The 23453-nt window shown below is 38.4% G+C and overlaps 1 protein-coding gene and 1 long non-coding RNA gene across 6 annotated transcripts; one reads left to right on the forward strand and one right to left on the reverse strand.

The window, feature by feature from the left end:
* The first annotated feature begins 10 nt into the window (after positions 1-10).
* LOC125326184 lies at positions 11-6492 on the forward strand. Its single transcript, XR_007203707.1, has 2 exons — positions 11-267; positions 1699-6492. It is a non-coding gene; the product is annotated as an uncharacterized LOC125326184 (long non-coding RNA).
* On the reverse strand, positions 2811-23381 carry ABHD18 (abhydrolase domain containing 18). Of its 5 annotated transcripts, none has more exons than XM_048304180.1 (14): positions 23276-23381; positions 21061-21215; positions 19599-19707; positions 16926-17010; positions 16334-16434; positions 14598-14676; positions 14422-14506; positions 13881-13908; positions 11861-11999; positions 10012-10101; positions 9631-9732; positions 8359-8737; positions 6186-6348; positions 2811-5571 (listed from the first exon to the last, which is right to left on the reverse strand). In XM_048304180.1, the coding sequence occupies exons 3-14, from the start codon at positions 19688-19690 to the stop codon at positions 5520-5522; spliced, it is 1395 nt and encodes a 464-aa protein (XP_048160137.1). In that variant the 5' UTR covers positions 19691-19707; positions 21061-21215; positions 23276-23381; the 3' UTR covers positions 2811-5519. The 5 variants fall into 5 exon arrangements, with proteins under 5 accessions (XP_048160137.1, XP_048160138.1, XP_048160139.1 ...); XM_048304181.1 differs by lacking the exon at positions 23276-23381 and adding an exon at positions 21694-23053; XM_048304182.1 differs by lacking the exons at positions 11861-11999; positions 13881-13908; positions 14422-14506.
* Positions 23382-23453: the final 72 nt, after the last annotated feature.

A 23453-nucleotide genomic window follows, 5' to 3' on the forward strand; every position in this document is an offset into this window, starting at 1 on the left:
CCCGGGGCTCTCCCGTGCGCCGTGACCTCACGCGGCCGGGAGGCTTTCCAGGGCCTTTCGGACATTTCGGCTCTGCAGGCCTCGCCCGCACCTGCACGGCGAGATGAGGAGCTCGATATGGCGAGCGGGGGGATGAGCGCGTTTCGTTGGTGCGAAGGGGACTCCCCGGGGCACAGCCTCGAGAACCTGTTCAACAGGCGCATGAGAACATACTTGAGGTCCCAGCAGCGAGGGAATCCCGTATCATTTAAGCATTCCAACAGACAGGTACCTCTGCCATTACACCATCTCTCCTCTGCCTTTCTACTTTCTGCCAAAAATCCCCCAGAAAATCATCCCACAGTAGCACGTGCACTCATACCACGCTCACTGGTTATACCCACACTTCTGCCGCTGCATTATCCCACAAGCACTACGGTCACAGGATGACGAAAGCCACCACAGTACGACATTAATCACCCCTTTCCCTCTTTGCCAGCTCCCAGTGCTCCCAGAATTCTCCTTGATTACACCTTTAGACACCTGCTCCTCCCCCATTTATTTCATTCATCTCTCAGCCATGTTTTACTCCCTTTCTTACAAGAGGTCTTCCAAAAAAGAATGCCAACACTTCTTGAATGAACTAAGCAAGTTCCCAAATAGGCTTCTATAAAGCTAGTCAAATATGTTTGAAGTCATGTGACAAGTAACCAAATTTCCTGGGTTTTGCAGCAGTAAAAGATGTTCTGTTTGGGGTAATGTAATTCTCTGCTCTAATGAGATTGTGTGGAGTTTCACCCCTTCATCAGAAAAAAAATCCACCCAAAATCAACCAAGAACTAAACAAATGCCCACCACAGCTGACACTTCAGGCACTGAAACATTCTTAGGATTATTCTGGAGCTGTGTATCCAGCAGCAGACCTGATCACCTGGTGGAAGTCCAGGCCTACCTCAAAGCAAACCTCAGGTGCCTGCTGCTTTGTTCAAGATATTTGGAAATTAATGACCTGTTGTGGTAAAGGCTTGAAATTAAAACATCTAAAACAATTGTTATGTGACAAGGAGCAAACCACATAGATACGTTAATGCACATTCCTGTAATTGCAGATTTCAGCTCCAAACATTAGAGGAATTTTCACAGAGAAAAACATCAGTACCGCTTCTAAGCACTTTTTGTATAGAAAGTGACACATTTTCTTTCTTCCAAAATTTATATCAAGAGTAAAACAGGTGGAATGATTAGAATTACAGCAAATCTTCAAACACTTAGAAGCATTTTTCTTTGGTACCAAGAACTCAATTTGTTTCAGATTCTGTATGTTTACTAATCAAGGATGTGCTGATTGCATACATTCCTGAAAACAGGAGTATCAGTCACACTGTTTAAAATTATTTCCATGTCTTTTATTTGGTTTCCCAAACTCAGAAGTTAAGCAGAGGTTAGAGTGACATGAAAGTAAAAAGGCCCTACCTAAGTCACCGGTAATAAGGGGATTAACCTCTTGTTTCCTCTTTTTCCCATACAAGTGTTAGAAGACAAGGAAGCAGAGGAGTAGGCCAGCTGGGACTGCAAGAATACTACAGCACAGGAACCTAAACAGAGCAGGAAAAAAGCAAGGAACTAATTAAGGGGTAATTATGTGGGGGGCAAAAAAGCACTGAAGTTGATCAGTTACATGGCACTTTAAAAGTTTTCGATACCTGTTTTGCTCTGTAGGATGGAGCTTCCTGCTGACTTTATTGGATGGACTGGGACTGAAGAGGATATAAAAAGTTGCTAAGACTCATCCTTCGCATTTCGTCCACTTGTATCCTCCTTATTACTTTCTAGCAGTGCAAATCAGACTTCTTTGGCAAAATTCTCCTTCGGGAACACAGTTCTTAAAATGCTCATGTTTGGAAAAGGGGCTGATACACACCAAGTGAAACCAAGAGAATAACAGTTCTTATTTTCATTTTAATGCTCATGTTTTATCTTGTGTGGAAGCATCCAAGCATACCAGGGAACACTGCAAATTCCAGGATTGCATGGAATAGCAGCATTTTACTCATATAGGGTAAAAATTCAGGAGGAATTACATGGCTACAGACCACCCCAAAGCTCCTTTCCATACCGTGTAACTTATCATTACAGCCAAGCTGGCAGAGAACCTGACAGTCTGAGATAAAGAAACTTCCCTGCCCAACCAACAGCAATTCAGATCAACATTTAAAAAACCCCAAAACAACACAAGACAGAAACAATTAAGATAAATAAAAAAATACCTGCTTCAAAATGTTAGCAGCTATCAAGCAAAAATAATATTCCGAGGATCCAAGGATTTTCACTTTTCTACTGTTTAGAGAGTATCTCTGTTACAGGCATTTGACATTCCAGTAAGAAGAAAAAGCAGCAAGACTCCATTCCTTCATATGTTGTTTTTCTGCAGACTTTCTAGAGTAATAGAACACAAGTGATCTCTCCTTGCTAAAAAAGAAATCCTGAGTGGTTCCTTTTGAGTTGTTTGGGAGTTGTTTGGCCTTGGGGAAAAAATTACAAAAAGCTCCACCTGACATTTATTAGATGTGTCCTGCACTGGAAAGTGTAAAACTGGAATCACAATGGTATCTTAATTAGCTGATACAAGCTTATTTTCTTGACTGGGTACTGCATGTAGGAAAACATCAAAGCAGCACCAGTGTTTGTTGTGTGAAGCTTTTATCACGTCCTGTAGATTACCCGCTCTCCTTGTGGTACAGCACTAGTAGGAACAGAAAGGATTACAGAATGACAGTGGGATGCATTTTGAAATCCTGTTAACAAGAGAGAAAAAAACCCTCACCCCTAAATGTTTTTAGGACTTTTATTGAAAAAATTTAAAACCAAAAAATTACCAAGGCCAGTCTTACAATAAATTTAAGACATACAGAATGGCTTACCTGCTACATGGAAGAAACCTTATTACAACATTTCTCTCATGCAACTCCTGGATTAAAACCACATTCTCATTTAACATCAAAATGGATTATTTATACTTTCTTAGGAGTTCACCTTAAAATATGATTTAAAAAGTCAATTTTCCAAGGGTTAAAAACACGTACACAGCACGATTCCCCCCTTCACAGACCAGCTCCCTTTGTCTGATAACTGGCAGAAATAGACCACTGAGCATGTTTTTCCTTTTTTTGTTATTCTAACCTGAGAAATTTCTTAAATAATGCTTACTGGGCTTTCATATTTGGCAACACGACTTCAGTTACTGAGCAAAGTGTGATTCCTTTTTCTTGTCAGAAACCAGTCTTTCACTGCTTGTTCCAAAAGACACTCACAACCAGGAGGAGCATTTGTCCCAAAAGACACTCTCACAAGCAGGAGTGGCATTAGCCTAAACCTCCTTCTGTGCCCTTTTGGTAAGTTAAACCTTGTTAGTAATTCCATCAGGACACTAACCTCAGGATGCAGAGTTCCCATCAGTTGTGTAATTCTCAGTATTGTGCACTTTGAAAATATTTACTTTGGCATGTTATACTTTGTAGCATAGTTGATTTTTTTTGTGCTTACTCCCGGCCTTTACAAAATCTGTCTTTTCTCTCTTGCATTTATTCAAGCCCTTCCCCTTGCCACCAGTTATCTCCCTTTCTCATAGCTGCAACAGAACCAGGGCATAAAGCACACAATTACATTAAAATGTCAGAGCTACAAAAGCTGCTGCACAGCAGACAGTGCTCTTATAAAGCACTCTTAGTTGATGAATATGCTTGTAAACCCTGTGACTCTTTTAGTACACTATTCAAGGCTTCAATTTTAAATCTGTACGCTTACTAATATTTGATTTCAAACCCTCCAAATACTTGGTGTTCTACTCTACTCAAATGTGCTAGTCACTTCACACTTGCTCCCCATATATAAAACCAACACTGTCCAAAGAAATTATGAAAAACCACTTGAAAGAAGCAATTTAACTTCCGACTGATCAGAGCTTCTTCTGCATTTTCAGTAAATTTGTATGTTACATAATTTGGGTTATTCAGAATTGTTGCTCTTCAGTTTTATCTGAACACACCTGATTTTCAAATGAACCATAATTTCTTCACAGTTACTAGTCCTGTCTACCTGACTAAAATTCACTGAGCTTTGTTTGCTCCATACTCTGACTACTAAAAACCTTTACAGTAACCATGGAGATCAAAAGTGCTTGACTGGAAAGGTGCAGAAGTCACACATTCTGAGAAATGGCTGGATTTTTCTGTTCATTTTAGTGTAATTCTGGTCGTGCCTGTACTGAATACTGAAGTGTTTCAGTTTTCTACTTCTCTGCAAACTGGTTTTAAAAGAATGTTATAGGAGATTACCACAAAAAAAAGATGTGGAGAGATATCCACACAGTTGGTAAATGACAACCTTTTATTCTACTGCAATTTGTTGGCGTTTTTGATCCCAAAAGAGGAAATAACAGACTTTGGACTTTCTTAAATGTGCTCAAAATCCAAATTTCTTTATTTTCCATCTAATTAAAAAAGACAAGTATTGAAAAATAAGGAGCAAACCTAACTGTTTCAGTAACCTTTAGTCTCACGTATCTTTTAAATTATACAGTGCAAGTGTATTTTGCATATCAGCGCTGAGTGCACTTTAGAAAGGACATCTGTTGAAGTATTTGCAACAGGTCTTTATAGCACCATATAATTGCTGTCGATTTAACTGCTTAGAATCAGCCAGTGCCTAGAAAGTAAAATGATGACATTTCTATTTCATCTATCATTCCAAAAAAGAAAAGAAATCTGGAAGCTTATGTTATCCAACTGAATTATGTAAACAATTAAATACCAGACACTTGATTTTCACTTATTCCAGTTTTGTGAACCTGGTTGAAGATTTGCTACGTGATCCTTCTGTAATGGCACAGTTCAATTCAGTGGCAGGAAAACTTCATGGATGTATTGAATGAAAACGTCTCTCTCTCACTTTTCCTTGAATTGGCAAAGTTTCTTTTTGCACGATTTGCACGATTTGGTGCTGAGCCTTCTGCCAAGGCTCATTTTCAATTCATAATTGACAAGAAAAGAAGTGACAAACACAAGAGGCTGAGTGCTGGCAAAGCCACAGTATAACACAATAGGAACAGCAAGGCCATGAGGAAGCCAGAGGTAACCGAGGTATCTGGAACAAACCAAAACTACACTAAACACAAGAGAGCAGCTTAGCCCCACAGCACATTTTACATTCTTTAGATACTTGACTGGTCTGTTTTCTACTGACACACAATTCAGAATTCATTCAGAATTGAAGGAATACACAATCTGATTAGACATGAAGTACACGAACCATTCATGCACCGACAAATGCTGCTGTTGGTTTTTCACAGGTAATGCTGAAGCAGCTGTGTCAGAATGGCACTGGGTTGAAATGAAAGCAATGCTGGTACTTTACCACTTCTGGTAATTGTTACTTACAACAGTCAGTGACCATCTGCTCAACACTACAAGAGGCTTGTTTTCCAAACATGAGTTCCAGTAAGCTGAATTACAAATGAGATCAGTCTGAATGCATTAGAAAGATCACATGGTGTATTTCTGGAGAAAGCGGTCGAACGCGTCGTAAATCGCTTGTCTGAAACAAGTAAAAGAGAAGAGAATTTGTACAATTTGGGAAAGGGCAGATATAAGTGGCATCCTTCCATACATTTACAAATATATTTACAAAGCTATCATCACAATTTATTTCCTTTATTTCTGGGATCTCTCACTTCAAACCAGTAATATATTGATGTTCCAGGAATGAGTGGGACTGTTTTCCAGCTTTAATGCAAGTGCAAATATAGATGGACTCGGAGTTTTCTACTCAAACACATCAGAGACATGCATAACTTAAAATTTTTGAGCAACTATCATAAAAATAGGGCTGAAGTTTTAAATAGCAGTAAGCTAGTGGTTAGCATACATTGACCCAATAGAGTGCTATTCTTTTTTGTTGTTGCTTAGACTTCCTAAATGGTGTGTACAGTCTTCCTAAATCCTTATATTTTAAAATTAAAAGCACAAATATTTAAAACTTTTGGAAAACTACAGAACTGCACTCATATAACTGATTTATGTAACTGTCTTTAGAAAATCAACACCTAATATTACTAAGGCACGAATTCATGCACATACTACTTATTTACAGTCAAGCTTTCATTTTAATTAAATCTAAAATTTAATTTTAAACTTTTCCGTCCATCTTACCTGAAGAGTCCTTGTTTGAAGAGGTAGGCACTGACATGACCTCCATCCAGATACCTGATTTCACACCCCGGCCAAATCTCTTGGAGGCTGCGCACCCCAGTGCGAGGAATGTACGCGTCCTCCTTAGCTTGTACAACTATGATTAAACTTGGGTCAACTGGAACTAAAGGAAAACAAAGCAAAACTGAATTTATCTGTGGTAAGAAGTAGAAACACAACAGCTGAGATTTCTGTTGTAAAAATGCTATTTTCACAAAAAATTAAATTATTCTAAGCTTTAATAAAAGTACATTTTCTAAAATCTCCAGCAGAATTTATCTGGTTTTTGATGTTACAGTAGTGAGGCCATCAGTGGAAAAACAAACTAACCCTTACCCTTCCCACCCCTAAAGCAGGAATTCCTCAAAGACTTGTGAAGTTGACAGAACTGTCTTTCCTCTTACCAACAAAACTCTATAGCATTCATGTCAGTTCTTTAAGATTCCTTTTTATCGGCAAAAAGAACTATGAAATTCAACAGTGTAGAAGTTTCATATATTTTTTTTCCCTCATGGAGGAAAAAAGACAACTTTTCATACAAGAGGTCAGAAAGTACAGCCTGCATTCACTTTCTTTTCTGTTTCCTACATGGTTTACTTGCAACATAGAAATCCCAACATATTGTTACACATATTTATTACTCACAACCAGAATTGCACCAATCAGATTACTAACAGGAATAACACCAATATGATGTTGAGCAAAATTACACCAAAATTATGTTGAACACAGAATATTTCTCTCTTCAAAAAGAAAATAAGTGATATGTTAAAGAGTGACCAGCCAAGATGTTTGGCAGTGGGGTGTCAGCAATAATTTAAACACTTCCTTCTTTCATACTAAATCATGTATTGAGAATATGCAATGCTAAGATAAATCCTAGTCTTCCATTCAATTTTCCATGAAATTTGAGCATTAGGGAGATCTTCTGAAGCTTCTCTCTGGCCATACTGGCAGGGAATGCAAAGTCTCCCAGGGAATGACAAGACCTGGGAAACTACTGACACGGTGAAATTCATCACTTTGACAAGTGCATCAGGATCACAGATCCTCTTAAGTTCCAAGGTCAGTGCTTAGCTAAGTGATACCTGGATAAGTCTAGATAAACAAGAATATCTGCACTTAGAATAAAACTTACAGGGCTTTTTCTGTCTACTGAAATAACATTGAAAGCTTTAAGGAAAGCACTTCACTGGTATTCGTCACAAAACATCTCTGGCTAGCAGTGAAAGAATCTACACTAGTGTAGGTTCCTTTTATTGTGTGTTTCCTTTTTGCTTAATTTTAACATTTATTTAAATTTAAACATTTGTACCAATGGAGTACTGAATGCCAGAATTAATAAATGAGGTGGCACAGGGGCCCAGTATCAGGAAAGTTTTGACATTAAAAGACAGCTCCGTCTGAAGTCAAAGCACGTTGTAGGAGATGCCTTTAGCAGGTACATGCACAGCCGGACCACGGACTGCCACAAAAGGAATTCCAAGCCCCCACTGCAGCAGAACCTTTTAAGGCGGCTCTAGGAAGCAATGACTTGTTTGCAGTGCTGGAAAGGATTTGTCCTGAATGCCAAGGAATGCTGGACTACAGCTCCCCCTATACGCTATGCCTGCCCTGGGAAACTCTCTTCACCAGCCAGCACCAGCCCAGAAGGACCCCCAAAATGTTTTTACTGGCAGTATCATTCAAGCTTGTTGCTCAGCTATGCAGGCTACTTTCTATCTGAAGTCAATATGAGATTTCTGCTTGAAAAACCTTATTAGCAGATTAATTAAGATTAATTACACTTAAGTATTATTCACATCACACAGGTGTTTTCTTCCTTTAGATAATACAAATATGCACTAACTCATATCTGAAAAGAGCTACAGCAAGGCAGAGGAGAAAAATGAGCAAAGATACTGAGAGGCAAATTTTTAATTCACTTTGTCATTAGTTGGCCATCAAGAAGGAACAGAAAAAACAATTAGGAAATGGAGTAGTAAATAGATGCTACAGAATAATGGTCACAATATTTCCGTATTTCAGCAAAGGTGCCACCAGGTTTGCACTTGGAGAATGAAGAAAATACCTTTCCCTCCACTGTATTTTGTTCAGCTTTCCAAAGTGCACATTGAAACAATGAGATACATACCTGGGAAGTTAGCTACATGGGTACATTCATCCATTACTCCCTTCATGAACATTAAGGATTCTCTCTGTAAAGTGTCACTCCTTCTCCTTGTATTTATCCTGTGTCCTTGTGGACTGGTTAAGTTTTTATTGCTACTGCTACTGGTCGAAAAGGTTTGATTTATGCACTGCATTTTAGGAGCATCTTGTATTAAGAGTCTTTCTGAAGAGGCACTTAGAGCACTTCTGTTTGTGGTAAAGCTGTGAACGGCTTCCTTAGATACAGTGTCATTCAAGGACTCAAAGCTGAATATTCTGGAAGTCATGTCCATATCCGCCAGACTGTCCACACTGTCAGGGAAGTTTTTAACAAAGTCTTGTCCCATCTTGAAAGAATCTGTCTAAACAAAGACAACAGGCCATTTATTAAGGGTTTCTCCCTTAGACCAGTTGGTTCATCTTATTTTTAAGATGAACTCATTATTAAAAAAAAAGAAAAATTAAAGACACAAACAGCACTGCTCACTTCTATTTTCAGCTTGCAGGTCACTCAGTTAAATCCTGATCATCATAACCTCTTGAAAATTTCATTCTACATATCTGTCAGCTTAAAAAAATGCAGGAAGTTCTTATATATACAGTAGTTCGTGACATAAACAACTGTTTTTCTTTCTAAATTAAACTCTGAATTTATAATTACAGTAATTTAAGCTTAAATGACCTCATTATAATAATAGAAAAATAACATATCTGACCAGGTCGAATGTCAGGTTTAGAACTGAAAAATCAACTGTCTCTAAATACTAGGGAGACACAAGCTGAACAACCTGAAAAGTTTCTTTTCATTTTGTCTTCTCCATCAGTGTTGCTGGAGTGTATTTAACTTTAAAATGGCAAATACCCAGGAAACAACTATCTGCACCCCAGCTTCTCTTCTCCTGCTGTAAGGTATTAGAAAAAGAACTATCACAAGGCAAAGAATCTTAGGGGGGAAAAAAACTTATTTATCAGAATTTTGACTGAATACATTTTATGTTGCAGATTACACTAAGTGTGATCAAAGGGAAAACTTGTAGCAAGGGCTACACTTAACACTCATTATACAACCAAAATATTACGTTTGTTTCTCAGGTTTTTCCTTCAAAGACCAAATTTATCAAAGCATAAAGAAACAACATGCCAGTATGTTCTAGCTAACAATTGTCTACTTTAAGTGAAAGTAAAAAGAAGTTACAATATTTGCTAGATTGGCACATGCAAATATTAGCAGATAGGGAAAACAGACCATACTTACTCCACAATATTCAAGCATTTGAATGATTTCTTCTTCGTACACAGCTTGTGTAAAATACTGTTTCTCCAGCTCTCTCCAGTTCACTGCCTTGCTTAGCACACCCTGAGATGATAAATAAAAGCATTCAGTACACAAGCAAAACCCAGAGGTCATTCTAAAATAATGATACATGCAGGAAATTGACCTGTTCCTCTCCTGATTTTTTCAGTAGAATTCTGTTCCCAGACAGCCCTCAGAATTATTGCAATCGAAGCATAAGCACATTATAACACAGGCCATGGAATCCCACCTCCCTTGTGGCCAGCCCAAATCTTTTATCTTACATTTCTGATTACGATCTAATATACTAACAAAAAATGCATTTTGTAATTTGTTAATTACCGTAGTGAAGACTGCAGAGGCTGTTGACCAGGAAAGACATGGAATCAAAGGCAATGGTTTAGGCCAGTTTGTCACTGCCAGTGAAGCCATCTAGAATCAAAGGCACTTATTACACATTTTAATATTGAATTCCCAATATGGTAAAAAAGAACTCTCTCATCTTCAATTTCTTTGTTTATATGGTATTTATGAAACACATGATGCCAGAGAGTTAAGGATTGTGGCAGGTGGATATGCTTTCACCTATTTGGAAGTTACTATCCATTCTCCACTGATTTTTTTAAAAACAAACGTTGCTCTGGAAAGGACTCATTTCAAGGCTGAATTGGATTTGGTTGTAAGAGTTCCCAACGGAATATTTACTAACTATTCCATTAATTATAATTAGTTATAATTATATTTGTAATTATATTAATTATCATTATAATTACAAAAACTAATACAAGCTATTAGTTGTTTAAAACTATAAAAAACTTCTATGAAGCTTTTCACCAAGCTCTTGCAAGTTTATTTCAAGGCAAAACAAAGGCAATCTATGAGAAGTACTATTTAAATTCTGTACTTTTAAACTTTGTGTACTGGAAACAAAATCTGAAGGAGAAGTAATTCAACATGTTAAGTGCACTCTTTTTCTGTCCTTTAAGTTTGAATCATTACTTTTGCATCAGTTCTCAGAACATATTTTTGTGACTATTCTGTTTATACCAGAAAAAAACAGGGCAAGAAAGTTCAATGTACAGAAGTTCCCTATATGGTATGTTCTTTACAAGTTTTATTCTATTAATACAAAACACCTCATGTCTGTTCTAGATGTTCTAATAACTGGATTTATGCAATTGAACTATAATTCTATTCTAACTATTTTTTATTAATAAAAAGTTACAAGAACACCACACATCTCTGTTCTGATTCTCTCCAGTAGTAGAACTCTCTCCCCTTTAGTAGAACTGAATCAATGTGTACAACCTTCCATTGTAAAACACATTCTATAGAGGATCAACATCAAATATTATTTATTTCACAGCAGTTGCTGACTCAGCAGGGTGATGTTGATGGAAATCAAAGGTACTTTGTAGATTTATGACATTTAGAGTTATAAAACTGTGCTCTAGGGGAGTATTTTCCTTTCAGTAAACACTACCATTGCCAACATTATTTACTGAGCTCCTAACAACAAAGAAATAAAGGTATTGCACCTGTGTCTCACAGACCCATGCTAATCTGCAGAGACACGAGCAATAACATTTTGACTGTGTATTAGTCTTTCAAGCACCTTAGTGATACACTGCTGGTTTAGTTTGAATATGCACAGACTCACACAGAAAATGTTAGCCACCTCACCACAGAAACCTCTGATCAGTACCAATGATCAGGGGAAAAAAAGAGATGAGTTGAGAACAGAACTGACACCAAAAGTCACCTCAATTACAACCTGCCTAGAAAGAGGGGGTATTTCACACAGTGCATTCAAACACAAAGGTTTAAGCAAGAAGAAAGGAGGAAAAGAGGGAGAATCAGCAATCGATCAGTGCAGACTTTCTTTCAGCAAACATTGCTGCCACCCCTCCTTGTGGAAAAAAAAACAATTATGTGAGAAGTTTATATTCTTATTAAGCCTGCTGGGAGATGGCTGACAAAGGGCTCTATGGTTTGTCAGTACATATTAAGGATTCTACTAATTCAGCACCACGGAACATGAGAATTGCCAACAATTTGTTTCTCATGACTCTAAGTGCTTATTTTAAAGTACTTCTGAGATCAACACTGTAAAACAAGTTATTCCCGTATGCTACATGATCAAATGAGAAGTTAAAACAAAAGTTACTGAACAGGAGATATAAAAGCTTACATGTCCTCCCATGGATATTCCAGTCATCCCTAGTGGTCCATAGCCTTCTCTCTCTAGCCAGTGCAAAAGAGCTGCCGATTCTAGAATTAGAGCTCCTCCCATCACAAACAGGTCCGAGACATTTTTTAAACATGACCGTCTTTTCTCCCCAGAAAAGGAAAATAGAGGGTTTATTTTCTAAGATTAGACTCTGACAGTTCTTATCAATATATACATACTTTTATACACAGCTTAATCACAATCCCAGAGAATTTTGGAGCTGAAATCCTGTTGATTCAACAGGAGGAAAAAGCAAGCCCAGATTTTCTGGCACTTGTAATTTTTCACCCAAATGAGGACTAGGAATAGACACCTGGTTTTAATGTAATATCACTGACAACTTGGTCTTTTGGAAACAGTTATTACCAACACTAGCATCTCATTAGTAGTAATATTCTGTCCTGTGAAGTTGTCACAGACATTTTAGAAATAGAATCAAAGTGCTAAAGTCCTAGGCATACACTATCTTGTTTGCAGAAACAACTTTTTTTTTTTCTTATTTACCTGTTTTACATCATTGAAAAATTGCACACAACATTTGAAGAGCAATCAGTATGTCAGCTTTGGAAGCACTCATCAGTGTCACTGTAAGACTGAAACTGTAAAGTGGGAAGTTTGTCACGGTGCTGAGAAATTCAGGCAGTGTACTGCAAAGCATTAAAACAGAAGACACACAAAAAAGTAGAAATCTATCTGGCTGAGCCATCAGAAGGACTCTAAAAATAATAGACCTCTAACTTGGGGAGGGGCACTGAGTATTTTCAGTACCACAGCCAGGTTACAAAGGGCTCCTGGCCTCCCCTGCCAGCATGCCACCATCACATTTGCGACACTCTGAAGCACAAGGACAAAGCTCACTGTGAAGTCACACAGAAATGAACATAGCTGCTGCAGAGCAGCATTTACAGCCTAATGCAACTCTTTCCTACAGCTTTATGAGATTCCTCTGCAGCTGCTGTATTTACTGAACACTGTCACCAGCATATTAACTACAACTGCTGGTGCTGTGTAACCCTGTATTGGAGAGCGACATTTACCTGATGGGGTATTAGACTGAGCACCCCCCCTTGAAACAATCCTTCTCTACATGATACGTGACCTACTAAAGCTGACACACTGGACAACTGAGAACAGAGTTATTTAATCCATTCTTCTGCATCAGATCACCCATAACTGGAAATAAACCTACCAATGGATGTATTCCAGCGCACGCTTTCTCCTGTCACTTTCCTATAATCTTACATAAATCACCTTCCCCGTGTCTTCCAGTCTTTTTAAATGTCCAAGTTAGGATTAAAAAGGATTAAAACACCAACTCATATTTGGACTTTCAGAAATATTGGGAGACTAAAAGCACAGCTTTGCCTCAGACACATATCCAGTTGAATTCTGATAATACTTCTGTGGTTTGGAAAATGCAAAAAGTAAAAAACCAAGACTTCCTAATTAGGCTTCTAAATTCACATTTAAGAAATGATTGAAGGAATAAATCCTATAAAACACTGAATATTGCATAGCCTCCACTGACTAAAAACTGACCAACGCTAGATTTATTTGTACGTCTTTAAATCCTTAAAAGGTCTTGGAAAAGCAAAATCCTAGCAATTATAATGGAAATACACTATCAGACCAAAGAATATTCACAGCTGACTGAAATATGACAGCAGCACTTGTACATGTGCAGCTGTGAGTCAGGAAAATAAAATGGCCCTGACTTGTACTCACACAAGATGTTTGCACGTCACTTCACACTGCAAGTCCATCTTGTGCAAACTTTCCTGATCCCTGAGATCGCCTAACACAACTCCAAAGCAGTTTAGTAAAGAGCAGACAATTTCACATTAGCACGTTACAAATGGTTTGTAGAATGTTTTTTTCTTAATAAGCTATCCACGTTTTGATAACTTTTGGCTCAAAAGAGAAAAAAAGAAAAGCAGTATTTTAAAAAGACAGTATCCATAAATGCAACAGAAATACTTACAACTGATCCTTAGGTTTCCTACAGCCATGTAAAAGACCCCAGTTAAAGAAAGTAAAAAAGGCTTTATCAAAACTGGTCATTGAAACAAAAAAAAAAAAGAAAAAATAAATAATATACATAAATAGCAAATTAATTGAAATTTGGAACTTAAATTCCCAATGTTTTACTGTCACTAAATCAAATCCAATCTGCCTTGATGATGTAGTTTGCAACATTTTATCGTTGTCAGATATATGGGTAGGAAAAAGTGTAACCCAAGATCCTATTTAATGAAACAGAATAATAGTGTTATACAAGATGACAGAACAGAACTTAACTGTTTAAAAAAAAAAAAACAAACCACATCTTAAGTGGTAATAGTAAGTTTCTCAAAATTTACCTGAGGTACCACAGAACTGTGTTTCATGTAATGGTCATAACTTTCTTTGCTTCTACCCCCTGGGAATGGATCCAAAATGTAGGTATTTTATGAGTGTGGTAACTCTTCTGCCTTCCAGAGAGGACATTAGGAATAACTACCGTGTTTTCCACAAAAGGATATAGTAAGGATTTTCTAGCAACAGGGAAGCCATACAGGCTTCTTTAATCATTGGCCGTGCCATTAATGTGCGTCTCCTCCAGAAGTGCTAAAGACAAGACGCACAAACAATACAGGTAAGACAAAATTTGACAATTTAATTTCTCAATAACAACCAATTTTACATTTTATACACTCACATGATCTCCAGTGCCTGCTAAATGAATGCACACAGGTCTGTGCTTGCTATTCCATCTTCTGGGTATGATGAACTGAAATCTGTGAGAAATGAACGCCTATTTTAGCAGAGTAAGCATTTCTACTTACAAGCTGCATCAAGAGAAATTAATAAAAAAAACAAAAACAAACCAACATAATAAAGTATTTGTAACCCAAGCAGGCAAACTGCCAGCAATTCAGCAACATCATTTTTCATGAACACGTTCAGCAAACAAAGGAATCTGAAAGTAGGACAGAAGAAAGGCCAAACAAGAAAAGGAGCTAAGATGAAAGACCATGTTCCTAAAAAAGACTACTACCTCATCATCACAATTTAAACTTTGCAGAGTGGAGAAATGCAACTTCAGATAAAGAGCAGCCTAAACAAGCATGTCCAGCTGTCCTAGGCATCATTGCTATTTTTCTCCTGAAGGCACAACAGCTGAAATTGAAGATTAAGATGAGCAATAAATTAAAAAAAAAATCAAAAACCCAACATACAAACCATGAAATTATTCTATATACCCAACACCAATCAATTAATATCTTCTGCTGCTACTTATTCATAGTCTGAACTACTGAAAAAAAAATCCCTTCTGAGACGCCACTATTCCCCACAAGATGGAGCACTGTTACCTACAACAGTGTTGTTACACTTCATTCGTACCATCTTAAGGGAAATTTGTACAGCTTTTCAAAACTGTCACAATACTGGCCAAAGCAACAATATCGTAACTTGGCTACAAAGCACAAGAGAACACAGATAAGGAAACAACGACCATACTGTATTTTCCAATATGGTATTAATTAGTTTGATAATGTTAACAGACAGTCAGAGGCAAGGTGGAATAGAACTGATTCCTTGACTACCAACCTTTTGTCTCACATTCCTTAATGTTACATGCTTAAGCACACATATAAAAACACCAACCAGTATTACTGACAAAATTTACAACGTCAGTATCAATGTGAGCTGACAAACTTTTATGTTTATGTTATTAAACATTTAATGAAGTCTAGGAAGAAAAATTCATCATGACAGTTCAGCTCAAAACTAAAAGCAAACAGAAATTATGCTCCCTTTGCAAACCCACTCCTCATCTGCAAAGCATTGTTAGTGTGAAACCAGCACTGTCAGGGAGCCTCCAGCCTTCTGTGAGAACGCTTTTTTTTCATTTTTTTTACCAAGAAAGAAATGCACCAGATTCTCTTGCTACAATTAAATGAGCTTGCTACTTCGTCACACATATAACATTTTTTGTATTCAATGTAAATGGAAAGCTGGAATGTCTCCTTCAAATACAATATAATATACTTTGATATAAACAGCTTCTCCTGCTACATACAAAACAATAACTACTGTTCTTCTTTTCCAGCATCCCCCTCATTTGGAAAAAAACAAACCCAGGGTATTCCACAGCTTTGTGCAATATTATTTCTGCGCACACACACACAAAAAAAAAAAAAAAAAAAAAAAAAAAGTCATACTTGCTAGTGGATTTTTTAAATACATAGATTGAACTATCACATGAATAAGATTTGTTTTCACATTTAAAAACAAATCTATTTTAACACATTAGTCCAAAATACCCCCAGTTTGAAATAATTTACAGATAGTTTGCTTTACAATCAATTAGTTGCACAACAAAACTACTTATAGACCATTATTACTCTGCAGCACTAATTCCAGCAAGAAATACCTCTTGGTTTCTCTTACCTTGCTACAAGAGATTCGACTGGCAGGATACCTGGGACACAATGAGCCAAGGGGGAAATGAAGTGCCCCTCGAGGATTTTACAGTCAGATTGCCCCTCAACCTGCAGAGAGAATGGGACAATAGCAATAAATGTTATGTCAGTCTTTAACTTGCTCTGAAAGCAAATCTCTTAAAGTAGAATTTGTTGTAGGATAAAAACTTGCTTAAAAAAACCCAGAGCAGAGGCCTACTCCTCAAATATAGAGATACACATTATCAACACAGTCAAAACATTTGTTTCCAGCTTTGCTTTTATTAAATAAACTTTTACAGGAATCAAAGAAAGGTGTAATGCTGTCCCATTTTAAATACATTTGATAACACATAATAAGTTTTGAACACTTTCTGAGTTTTAGTATTTGACATCTCACTCCCCAACTATTGTACTACTGGGAAAAAAAGAAACAACAGTATCTGTACAGCCACTTCTTTAGTCTCTGTTTCCTTCCATTCTCTGCTAGAAGCTATAAAAGTAGCCTGGTGTTAAGTACCTTTATATAGCATTAGGAAAATAAATGTAGTTAAATCACGTCATCTCTTGCTTTTAAGTACCTTGTCAATGAACACTGGGTAATCTTTCGAAACCAGCGTCTGGCACTTTTCCCTGTTTCCAATAATCTTTCTGAATTCAAATATTCTGTTGAAAGGAAACAAGTAGAGAAGATTCAACTTTTAATCTAAAAAAAAGAAGAGACATATTTATATAAAATTTCAGGAGCTAAAGTAAGCCACAAACAAATAAAAGTCATGAAGCCAGCTTTCCATTCACAGATTAATCAGGCCAGCATAGGGTAGGTAGCTACCATAGGATGCTTTTAAGTTAAAAAAAATGGGCTCAGATATCTTGCTGGGGAACAGAAGGCTAAGGGGCAAATCTGATTGCTTTCTTCTGATACTTAAATGGGCTGCAGAGTCACACAAAGAAAATGAAACAAAACTCTTCTCAGAGGACAAGATTACTGAAGGACATGAATACTGCAGAGGCAATGGCTGTGTGTTGCAGTGTAAGAAATCCCTACTGGAGCAAAGTGAAAGATTGCTTTCACAGTTAAGCACATGGAAAAATAGCCCAGGGAAACTATAATTGATCTTCATCCTCAAGGGCCTTTCAAATGAATGAATGGCCAAGTGACTTGAAGAAATAAGTCAGCTTTGTTTTGAACAGGGATTTTGACTTGATGCCCTCAAATTTGCCCTCTCAACCTTAAATACTCTATGCTAAGAATAACTTGCTCATTCTTATGGTCATAAATACACACGTTACCTGACCAGCTAGAACAGTTTTGAGTGACAAGTACAGAGGAATGACTTGTTCACCTCCCGAACACCACAGAAAGGCCAAAGAATGGAAAGGAAATCCAGTTTATCACCACATAAAGAATAGCTCTACTTTATAACCTTTGCTTTTCTTACACAGAACAGCAAGTGCATTAAGTATTTCTGAGAAAGTAAGGGTTAAGAGGTGAGAGTGGAGGGTATGCTAAATGAAGAGATGTTTTGTTTGACAATAAATCTTCTAAAAATACTGCATTTATGTCTTGTTTCTATAGTTAGGTGGATAGTGAAGGCTAAATCTTGCCTCTGCTGAGGAATTTCAACCCTTGCTAATGAGTTGAGGACAAAGAGCTAGGATATTAACATTCATCACATCAAGGGTGTGCACATAAAATTTCAGATTACACCTAGGCAGAGCAGTCAGTCATTCAATCTCAGTTAATGCTTGAAGTATAAAAAATTTAATAATAACTTAATAACGGAGCTTCACAGTGATGAGTTAACAAACAGAAATAAAAGCCCTCCTCCCACAAGCCAGTGTGAGGGGTCAGGAGGAGCTGGTATTCTTCCTTCTTCATCGAGGTGAAGCCAGGCTGCTAGGGAACAGCTCATCTTCCCAGTCAGGGGCAACACATAGAGGAAAACTTTCTTCTCCTTTTCAGACCAGCAAGCTTGCCTCCTGCTTCCCCCACCACTTGTGATCTGGTGGGAGAGGTTTTTCCCCTGAATGAAGGAGGAACTGTAGCTGCTATCACCATTAGCACCAGCAACACTCCCTTATTGCCATTTGGTGTGGGTGTGATCACCCTCCAGAGCCCAGTTTACCCTTGCACTGGTGAACAGCAGCATCAGTCAGAGGCTCCCCCGTACAGAGACACCACTTGTACTGGAGGGAGGTGGAGATGGGGCAGGGAAACTTCACCATGTCTCACCAAGAGCCCAAAAGTTTTTAAGAGAGAAGGTTTTGAAAACATTAAAATATCCCATTTTGGATACACAGATGGAACAGAATACAGAAATGCTGCAACCAAAACAAACCCCACTATTTTTGGTTATTCCAACCAAAGCCAGCATTCTCATTTTGCAGGACAGTCGGCTACTTAAGAGAAAAATCAACTGAAGACAGACACACGAAGCAATCCAAGTGCCATTTCCAGATCAGATCTTTCACGTGGACTTAAAAAACAAGCTCCCATAAAACTCCACTGCTATCCAGTGCACAAAATTTTATTTCAGTAGTTTTCAAAGTTTTCTTTATTGATTTTCATATACATAAGAGTGTGCTTAATAAATGCAGATTTATCATTTCCTATTTAAATACTGCACAATGCAGAATATATATATATTGTCACTTCATTTTTAAATTTAAGAAATAAAAGTGCTCAACTTCCAGGTGTTAATCTCAATAGTAACTAAGAAAAATAATCAAATGCTTAAAAATTAAGAGGTACTTCCAATTTTTTCTTATTTTCAAGACATCTAGAAGGAAAGAGTTTACTACTTTGGGCTGTGAGAGAAACGTCTGATTAAATCTTACACTTTTAAAACTAATTAGCAAGTTACAGAGAGATAGCAAGAGCCACTTTAATGTTAAACAGAAACAATTCTTCTGCAGAAATTCATCAAGTGTTGTTTTTAGAAAACACTTCCAGAGATGCTGTTTGAAGTATGTCATCATATAAACATAAGTGAAAAATACAGTTCGACACACAGACATTCTCTCAAGAAGAGCCTCTTTAAACAGGAAAAAAATTGCAAATGCTTTTAAGGCTCCTCTTAAATGCAGTTACTTCCTTGGTATAGAAACACATGATTTCCTGAACAAAACCAACTTAAACACTTCTGGTATTTTAAGTACAGGATAGCAATTACTGTTGCTACTTCAAGGTTTGGGGTTTTTTTTCTTTTAATGTAAGATATTGTTAATGCCATTACTTTTTAACAAGTCACCTTTTCAGATCCTCTGGCTTTCCCCATCCTCTGATGAAAAGTTTAGTGAGGAGAAGCTTTCGGTACAAGACATCTAATTTACTTACACCCATTAGCAGCACACTGTCATCTGTGAAAAAGAAGAGGTAAAAACAAGGCAATTAAAGGGGTTGTCAACATGAGTGGCAAACTCATTGATTGTAACACAAAGCAGTTTCTTATTCTGGTTTCTGAATTAAGGAAAAGCCACCTAATGTATTCCAAGAAAGTTAACCTTGATATTCAGGTCAACTCTTTTTGTTTTGAAGAAAATATAAAGGCAGTTTATACAACCTGTAGGAATTTAAAAAGCTAATTATAACCAGATATTCATTACACCACTGATGACAAGCTGACGGAAGAGGCACATCAGGTCACAGAACTGCATCTCTAACCAGTCCTAACTGTACTTTACCCGAAGTGATAAAACAAAGAGTGGCACTGATCTCTGTCCTCTCAATAGAGGTATGATGGCAAAACTTTTCAGTCAGTGTGGGCTGTCATAAACACATCTCAGAATGGAAGCTTGAAACAATGTTTGGGTTTGAACAAGTAGAAGACTTCATCTCTTCATCTTCTTAATGGAAAGAAGGAGAGAGAGAAAGGAGAGAGAGAGAAAGGAGAGACAGAAAGAAAAAAAAGGAGAGAGAGAGAAAAAAAAGGAGAGAGAGAGAAAAAAAAGGAGAGAGAGAGAAAAAAAAGGAGAGAGAGAGAAAAAAAAGGAGAGAGAGGAAAAAAAAGGAGAGAGAGAGAAAAAAAAGGAGAGAGAGAGAAAAAAAAGGAGAGAGAGAGGAAAGAAAAAGGAGAGAGAGAGGAAAGAAAAAGGAGAGAGAGAGGAAAGAAAAAGGAGAGAGAGAGGAAAGAAAAAGGAGAGAGAGAGGAAAGAAAAAGGAGAGAGAGAGGAAAGAAAAAGGAGAGAGAGAGGAAAGAAAAAGGAGAGAGAGAGGAAAGAAAAAGGAGAGAGAGAGGAAAGAAAAAGGAGAGAGAGAGGAAAGAAAAAGGAGAGAGAGAGGAAAGAAAAAGGAGAGAGAGAGGAAAGAAAAAGGAGAGAGAGAGGAAAGAAAAAGGAGAGAGAGAGGAAAGAAAAAGGAGAGAGAGAGGAAAGAAAAAGGAGAGAGAGAGGAAAGAAAAAGGAGAGAGAGAGGAAAGAAAAGGAGAGAGAGAGGAAAGAAAAGGAGAGAGAAAATGTAGTTCCAGGCACTGGTTTTGCCTTCACTGGTGTTTTAAACACATATCCTAATCCTTATTTTATCCATTCCGTTCAGATTTTGCCATTTCTTACGGTTTTCAAAGCAATGCTCCTCTGACTCCTTTCTGGGAAGAAATCACACTCTCAAAACCCTTGCCAGGATCATTTCTCTTTCAACAAATACACCAGCTCAAGTAGAGTTAAATCTAACAAGACTTTAGGCAAGCTGAGTATTATTTTCAAAGCAATACTTACTGAAGTGAACAGGGAGCCACTGCTGAGCTCTTCCAATGAGGAAGGAAAAAATAAAAAAACCAAACACTACTAAAAAGGAGAATTTAAGTCTGGTTTCTTGGTCAGCAGCATACAGGTTACTCAATTAAAAATAAAGGTCCAGGATCCGTGTACACCTAAGAAAACAACAGATTTAATAATCAAAGGCTTGGTTAGTAAGTTCATTTCAGGCATTTTCTCATATTTCCCTCCATACTAAATGTACTCAATCTCATCACACTCCAAAATAGTGTGATTTAATCTATGGGGTTTTTAAAATTTTATTTTCATCCAAAAGCATTTATTCTGCCATACTCCAATATGGCCATTTTTAAAAATAAACTTGTTTGACTATAACAAGTTAAAATTGTGGTCAGATAAACAAAAACATTCCTCTGCACTTCTAGAAAGCCAATATTTAAGAATTGATATACAGAAAAAAGGAGAACTCTTTAACACCTAGAATAAATTACTATCAAAACAGAAATTATAGACAATTTAAGGTACTCAAATACTAGAACAAGCATCCTAGAAAGCCACAATGGCCCCAGGATTGTTCAATCATTACAGGGTAAAAATAAATACATGAAATGAGCAGAAAGTCACAGTGGGCACCTTTTGTTTTAAAAACATGAAGATGGAGATTTTGCTTGGAGTCCAAAGTCTGGCCTGACAAGCTCTCTGCTGCACCAAGAATGTGCCAAAACATCTTTCTAGGCAAATACATTATATTTAAATGTAATATTGATTGAGGCAAAAGTATTGTCTCATTGTCTCTTCTGCTTCATTGATGGAGTGGAGACTCTGAAGTAACTCGGGATATTTCAATTAATCAGAATCAAGATAAAAGCATTACTGGAAAGAGTACAGGAAACACTAAAACAAGCAAAAAAGATATTCCTAGTATGTGAAGTATGCTGCATAGAACTTCTCAGAAATATCACTGAGATAAAAAATTTGGGAGGATGGTCCCTATTGTATCTCTGTAACAAAAGGGCAGGACATGCTTCAGTCACTGCCCATCCATGCCTACATGGAAAGACAATTACAAACACTTTTACTGCCAGGAAAGGCAAATCCAACTCCTGGAGACTGAAGTTTTATAACGTCACATTAACGGGAGTATTTCAGCAGTGAGGATTCGAAACGAAAATGAAAGAATCAGCAAAGGCCATTTCAGAATGAGACTTGATTTCTGCCACTTGACAGTACAAGTGCCACATCCCAATCCCTCTGTGAGACAGGTCAGCTGGAAGCAGTGACCTGATAAAAATGCTGTGGAGTTGTGTGGCCCGAGAGCCAGGATCTGTGTTATGAAACTTGAATGAATATATTGTTAACACGGAAAGCTCTACATAATCTTGAGCTGTGAATGGAAACTGCATTCTGATACAAAAGCACACTAAGAAGAAACATAGAAACAGACACGAAAATTCATCCAAAAATCCAACACATAAAAGATCAGCTATTGCTTTTTATCCAGTGCAAATAGCTTCAGTTACAAGAAAAACACCCCTGGAAATTACACGAGGACTTCACTCAAAGCCCACAGTGTAGTTTCTATTCTATACATGGATGTGAAAAAGCTCCCACCCAGCAGCCAACCTGAAAAAACCACGGAGGCTCTGTTTTAGAAGGCGGAGTTGCCAACTTCCCTACCCTCCCTCTCTGTTTAAAAAAATCTCTCTTACAATTAACGCCAGGTCCTTTTCTCATAGAAGAAATGACTGCTTAAAAATCAAAGAAATCACGAAAAATTCAAGTCAAGGCAGACACAAGCCCCACAATAACTCCACACAACGGGACGGACACGATGGAGCCTGGGGATAAAAACCGGGGCCTAAAGCAGGGTGCGAGCAGCTCCCTGCAAGCCTGAGCCGAGCACTCAAAGGGGGCAGGCGGGACCCCCGATCCCAAATCTCTGCAATTCCCCCGTCCAAGCCCGCCCGCGCGGGACCGGAGCTGCCGCAGCGCCCGCGGGAAGGTGCGGCGTAAGGCAGGACACGGACACGGCGGCCCCTCCGCCCCCCTCAGCTACCCCCGCGCCCCGAGCCCGCCCCCGGGGCCGGGCAATGCCGTGAGGGGGGAGCGGCGGCAGCTCCTGCCCTCAGTGGGAGCCGCTCTGGCACCGCTCCCTGGGCGGGCGGCACGGCGACCCCCAGCGCGGCCCGGCCCGCGAAGGTCACTTGCTGCTCACCCGAAGCGCTGCCGGTGCTGAGGCACCACATGGGAGGGCGGGAGCGGGAAGCGGAGGAAGAAGAGGAGGAGGAGGAGGAGGAGGGAGGGCGGGCGAAGGGCGGGACGGGACGCGCCTCACGCGCGTGGGCCTGGGGAGCGCGCGTGCGCGCGCGGGCACTCAGGCGTGGGGCGCGCGC

This window comes from Corvus hawaiiensis, chromosome 5, assembly GCF_020740725.1.
Source record: "Corvus hawaiiensis isolate bCorHaw1 chromosome 5, bCorHaw1.pri.cur, whole genome shotgun sequence".
Classification (NCBI taxonomy): domain Eukaryota; kingdom Metazoa; phylum Chordata; class Aves; order Passeriformes; family Corvidae; genus Corvus; species Corvus hawaiiensis.

Excerpts from the sequence above, each read along its gene's own strand:
- ABHD18 (XM_048304180.1), bottom strand. The coding sequence starts at position 19,690 with ATGGGTGTAAGTAAATTAGATGTCTTGTACCGAAAGCTTCTCCTCACT. Across the intron at positions 17,011-19,598 it reads AAGCCAGAGGATCTGAAAAG|AATATTTGAATTCAGAAAGA; the intron begins GTGACTTGTTAA and ends TCCTTTCAACAG. Across the intron at positions 8,738-9,630 it reads AAATGCTTGAATATTGTGGA|ACAGATTCTTTCAAGATGGG; the intron begins GTAAGTATGGTC and ends GTCTTTGTTTAG.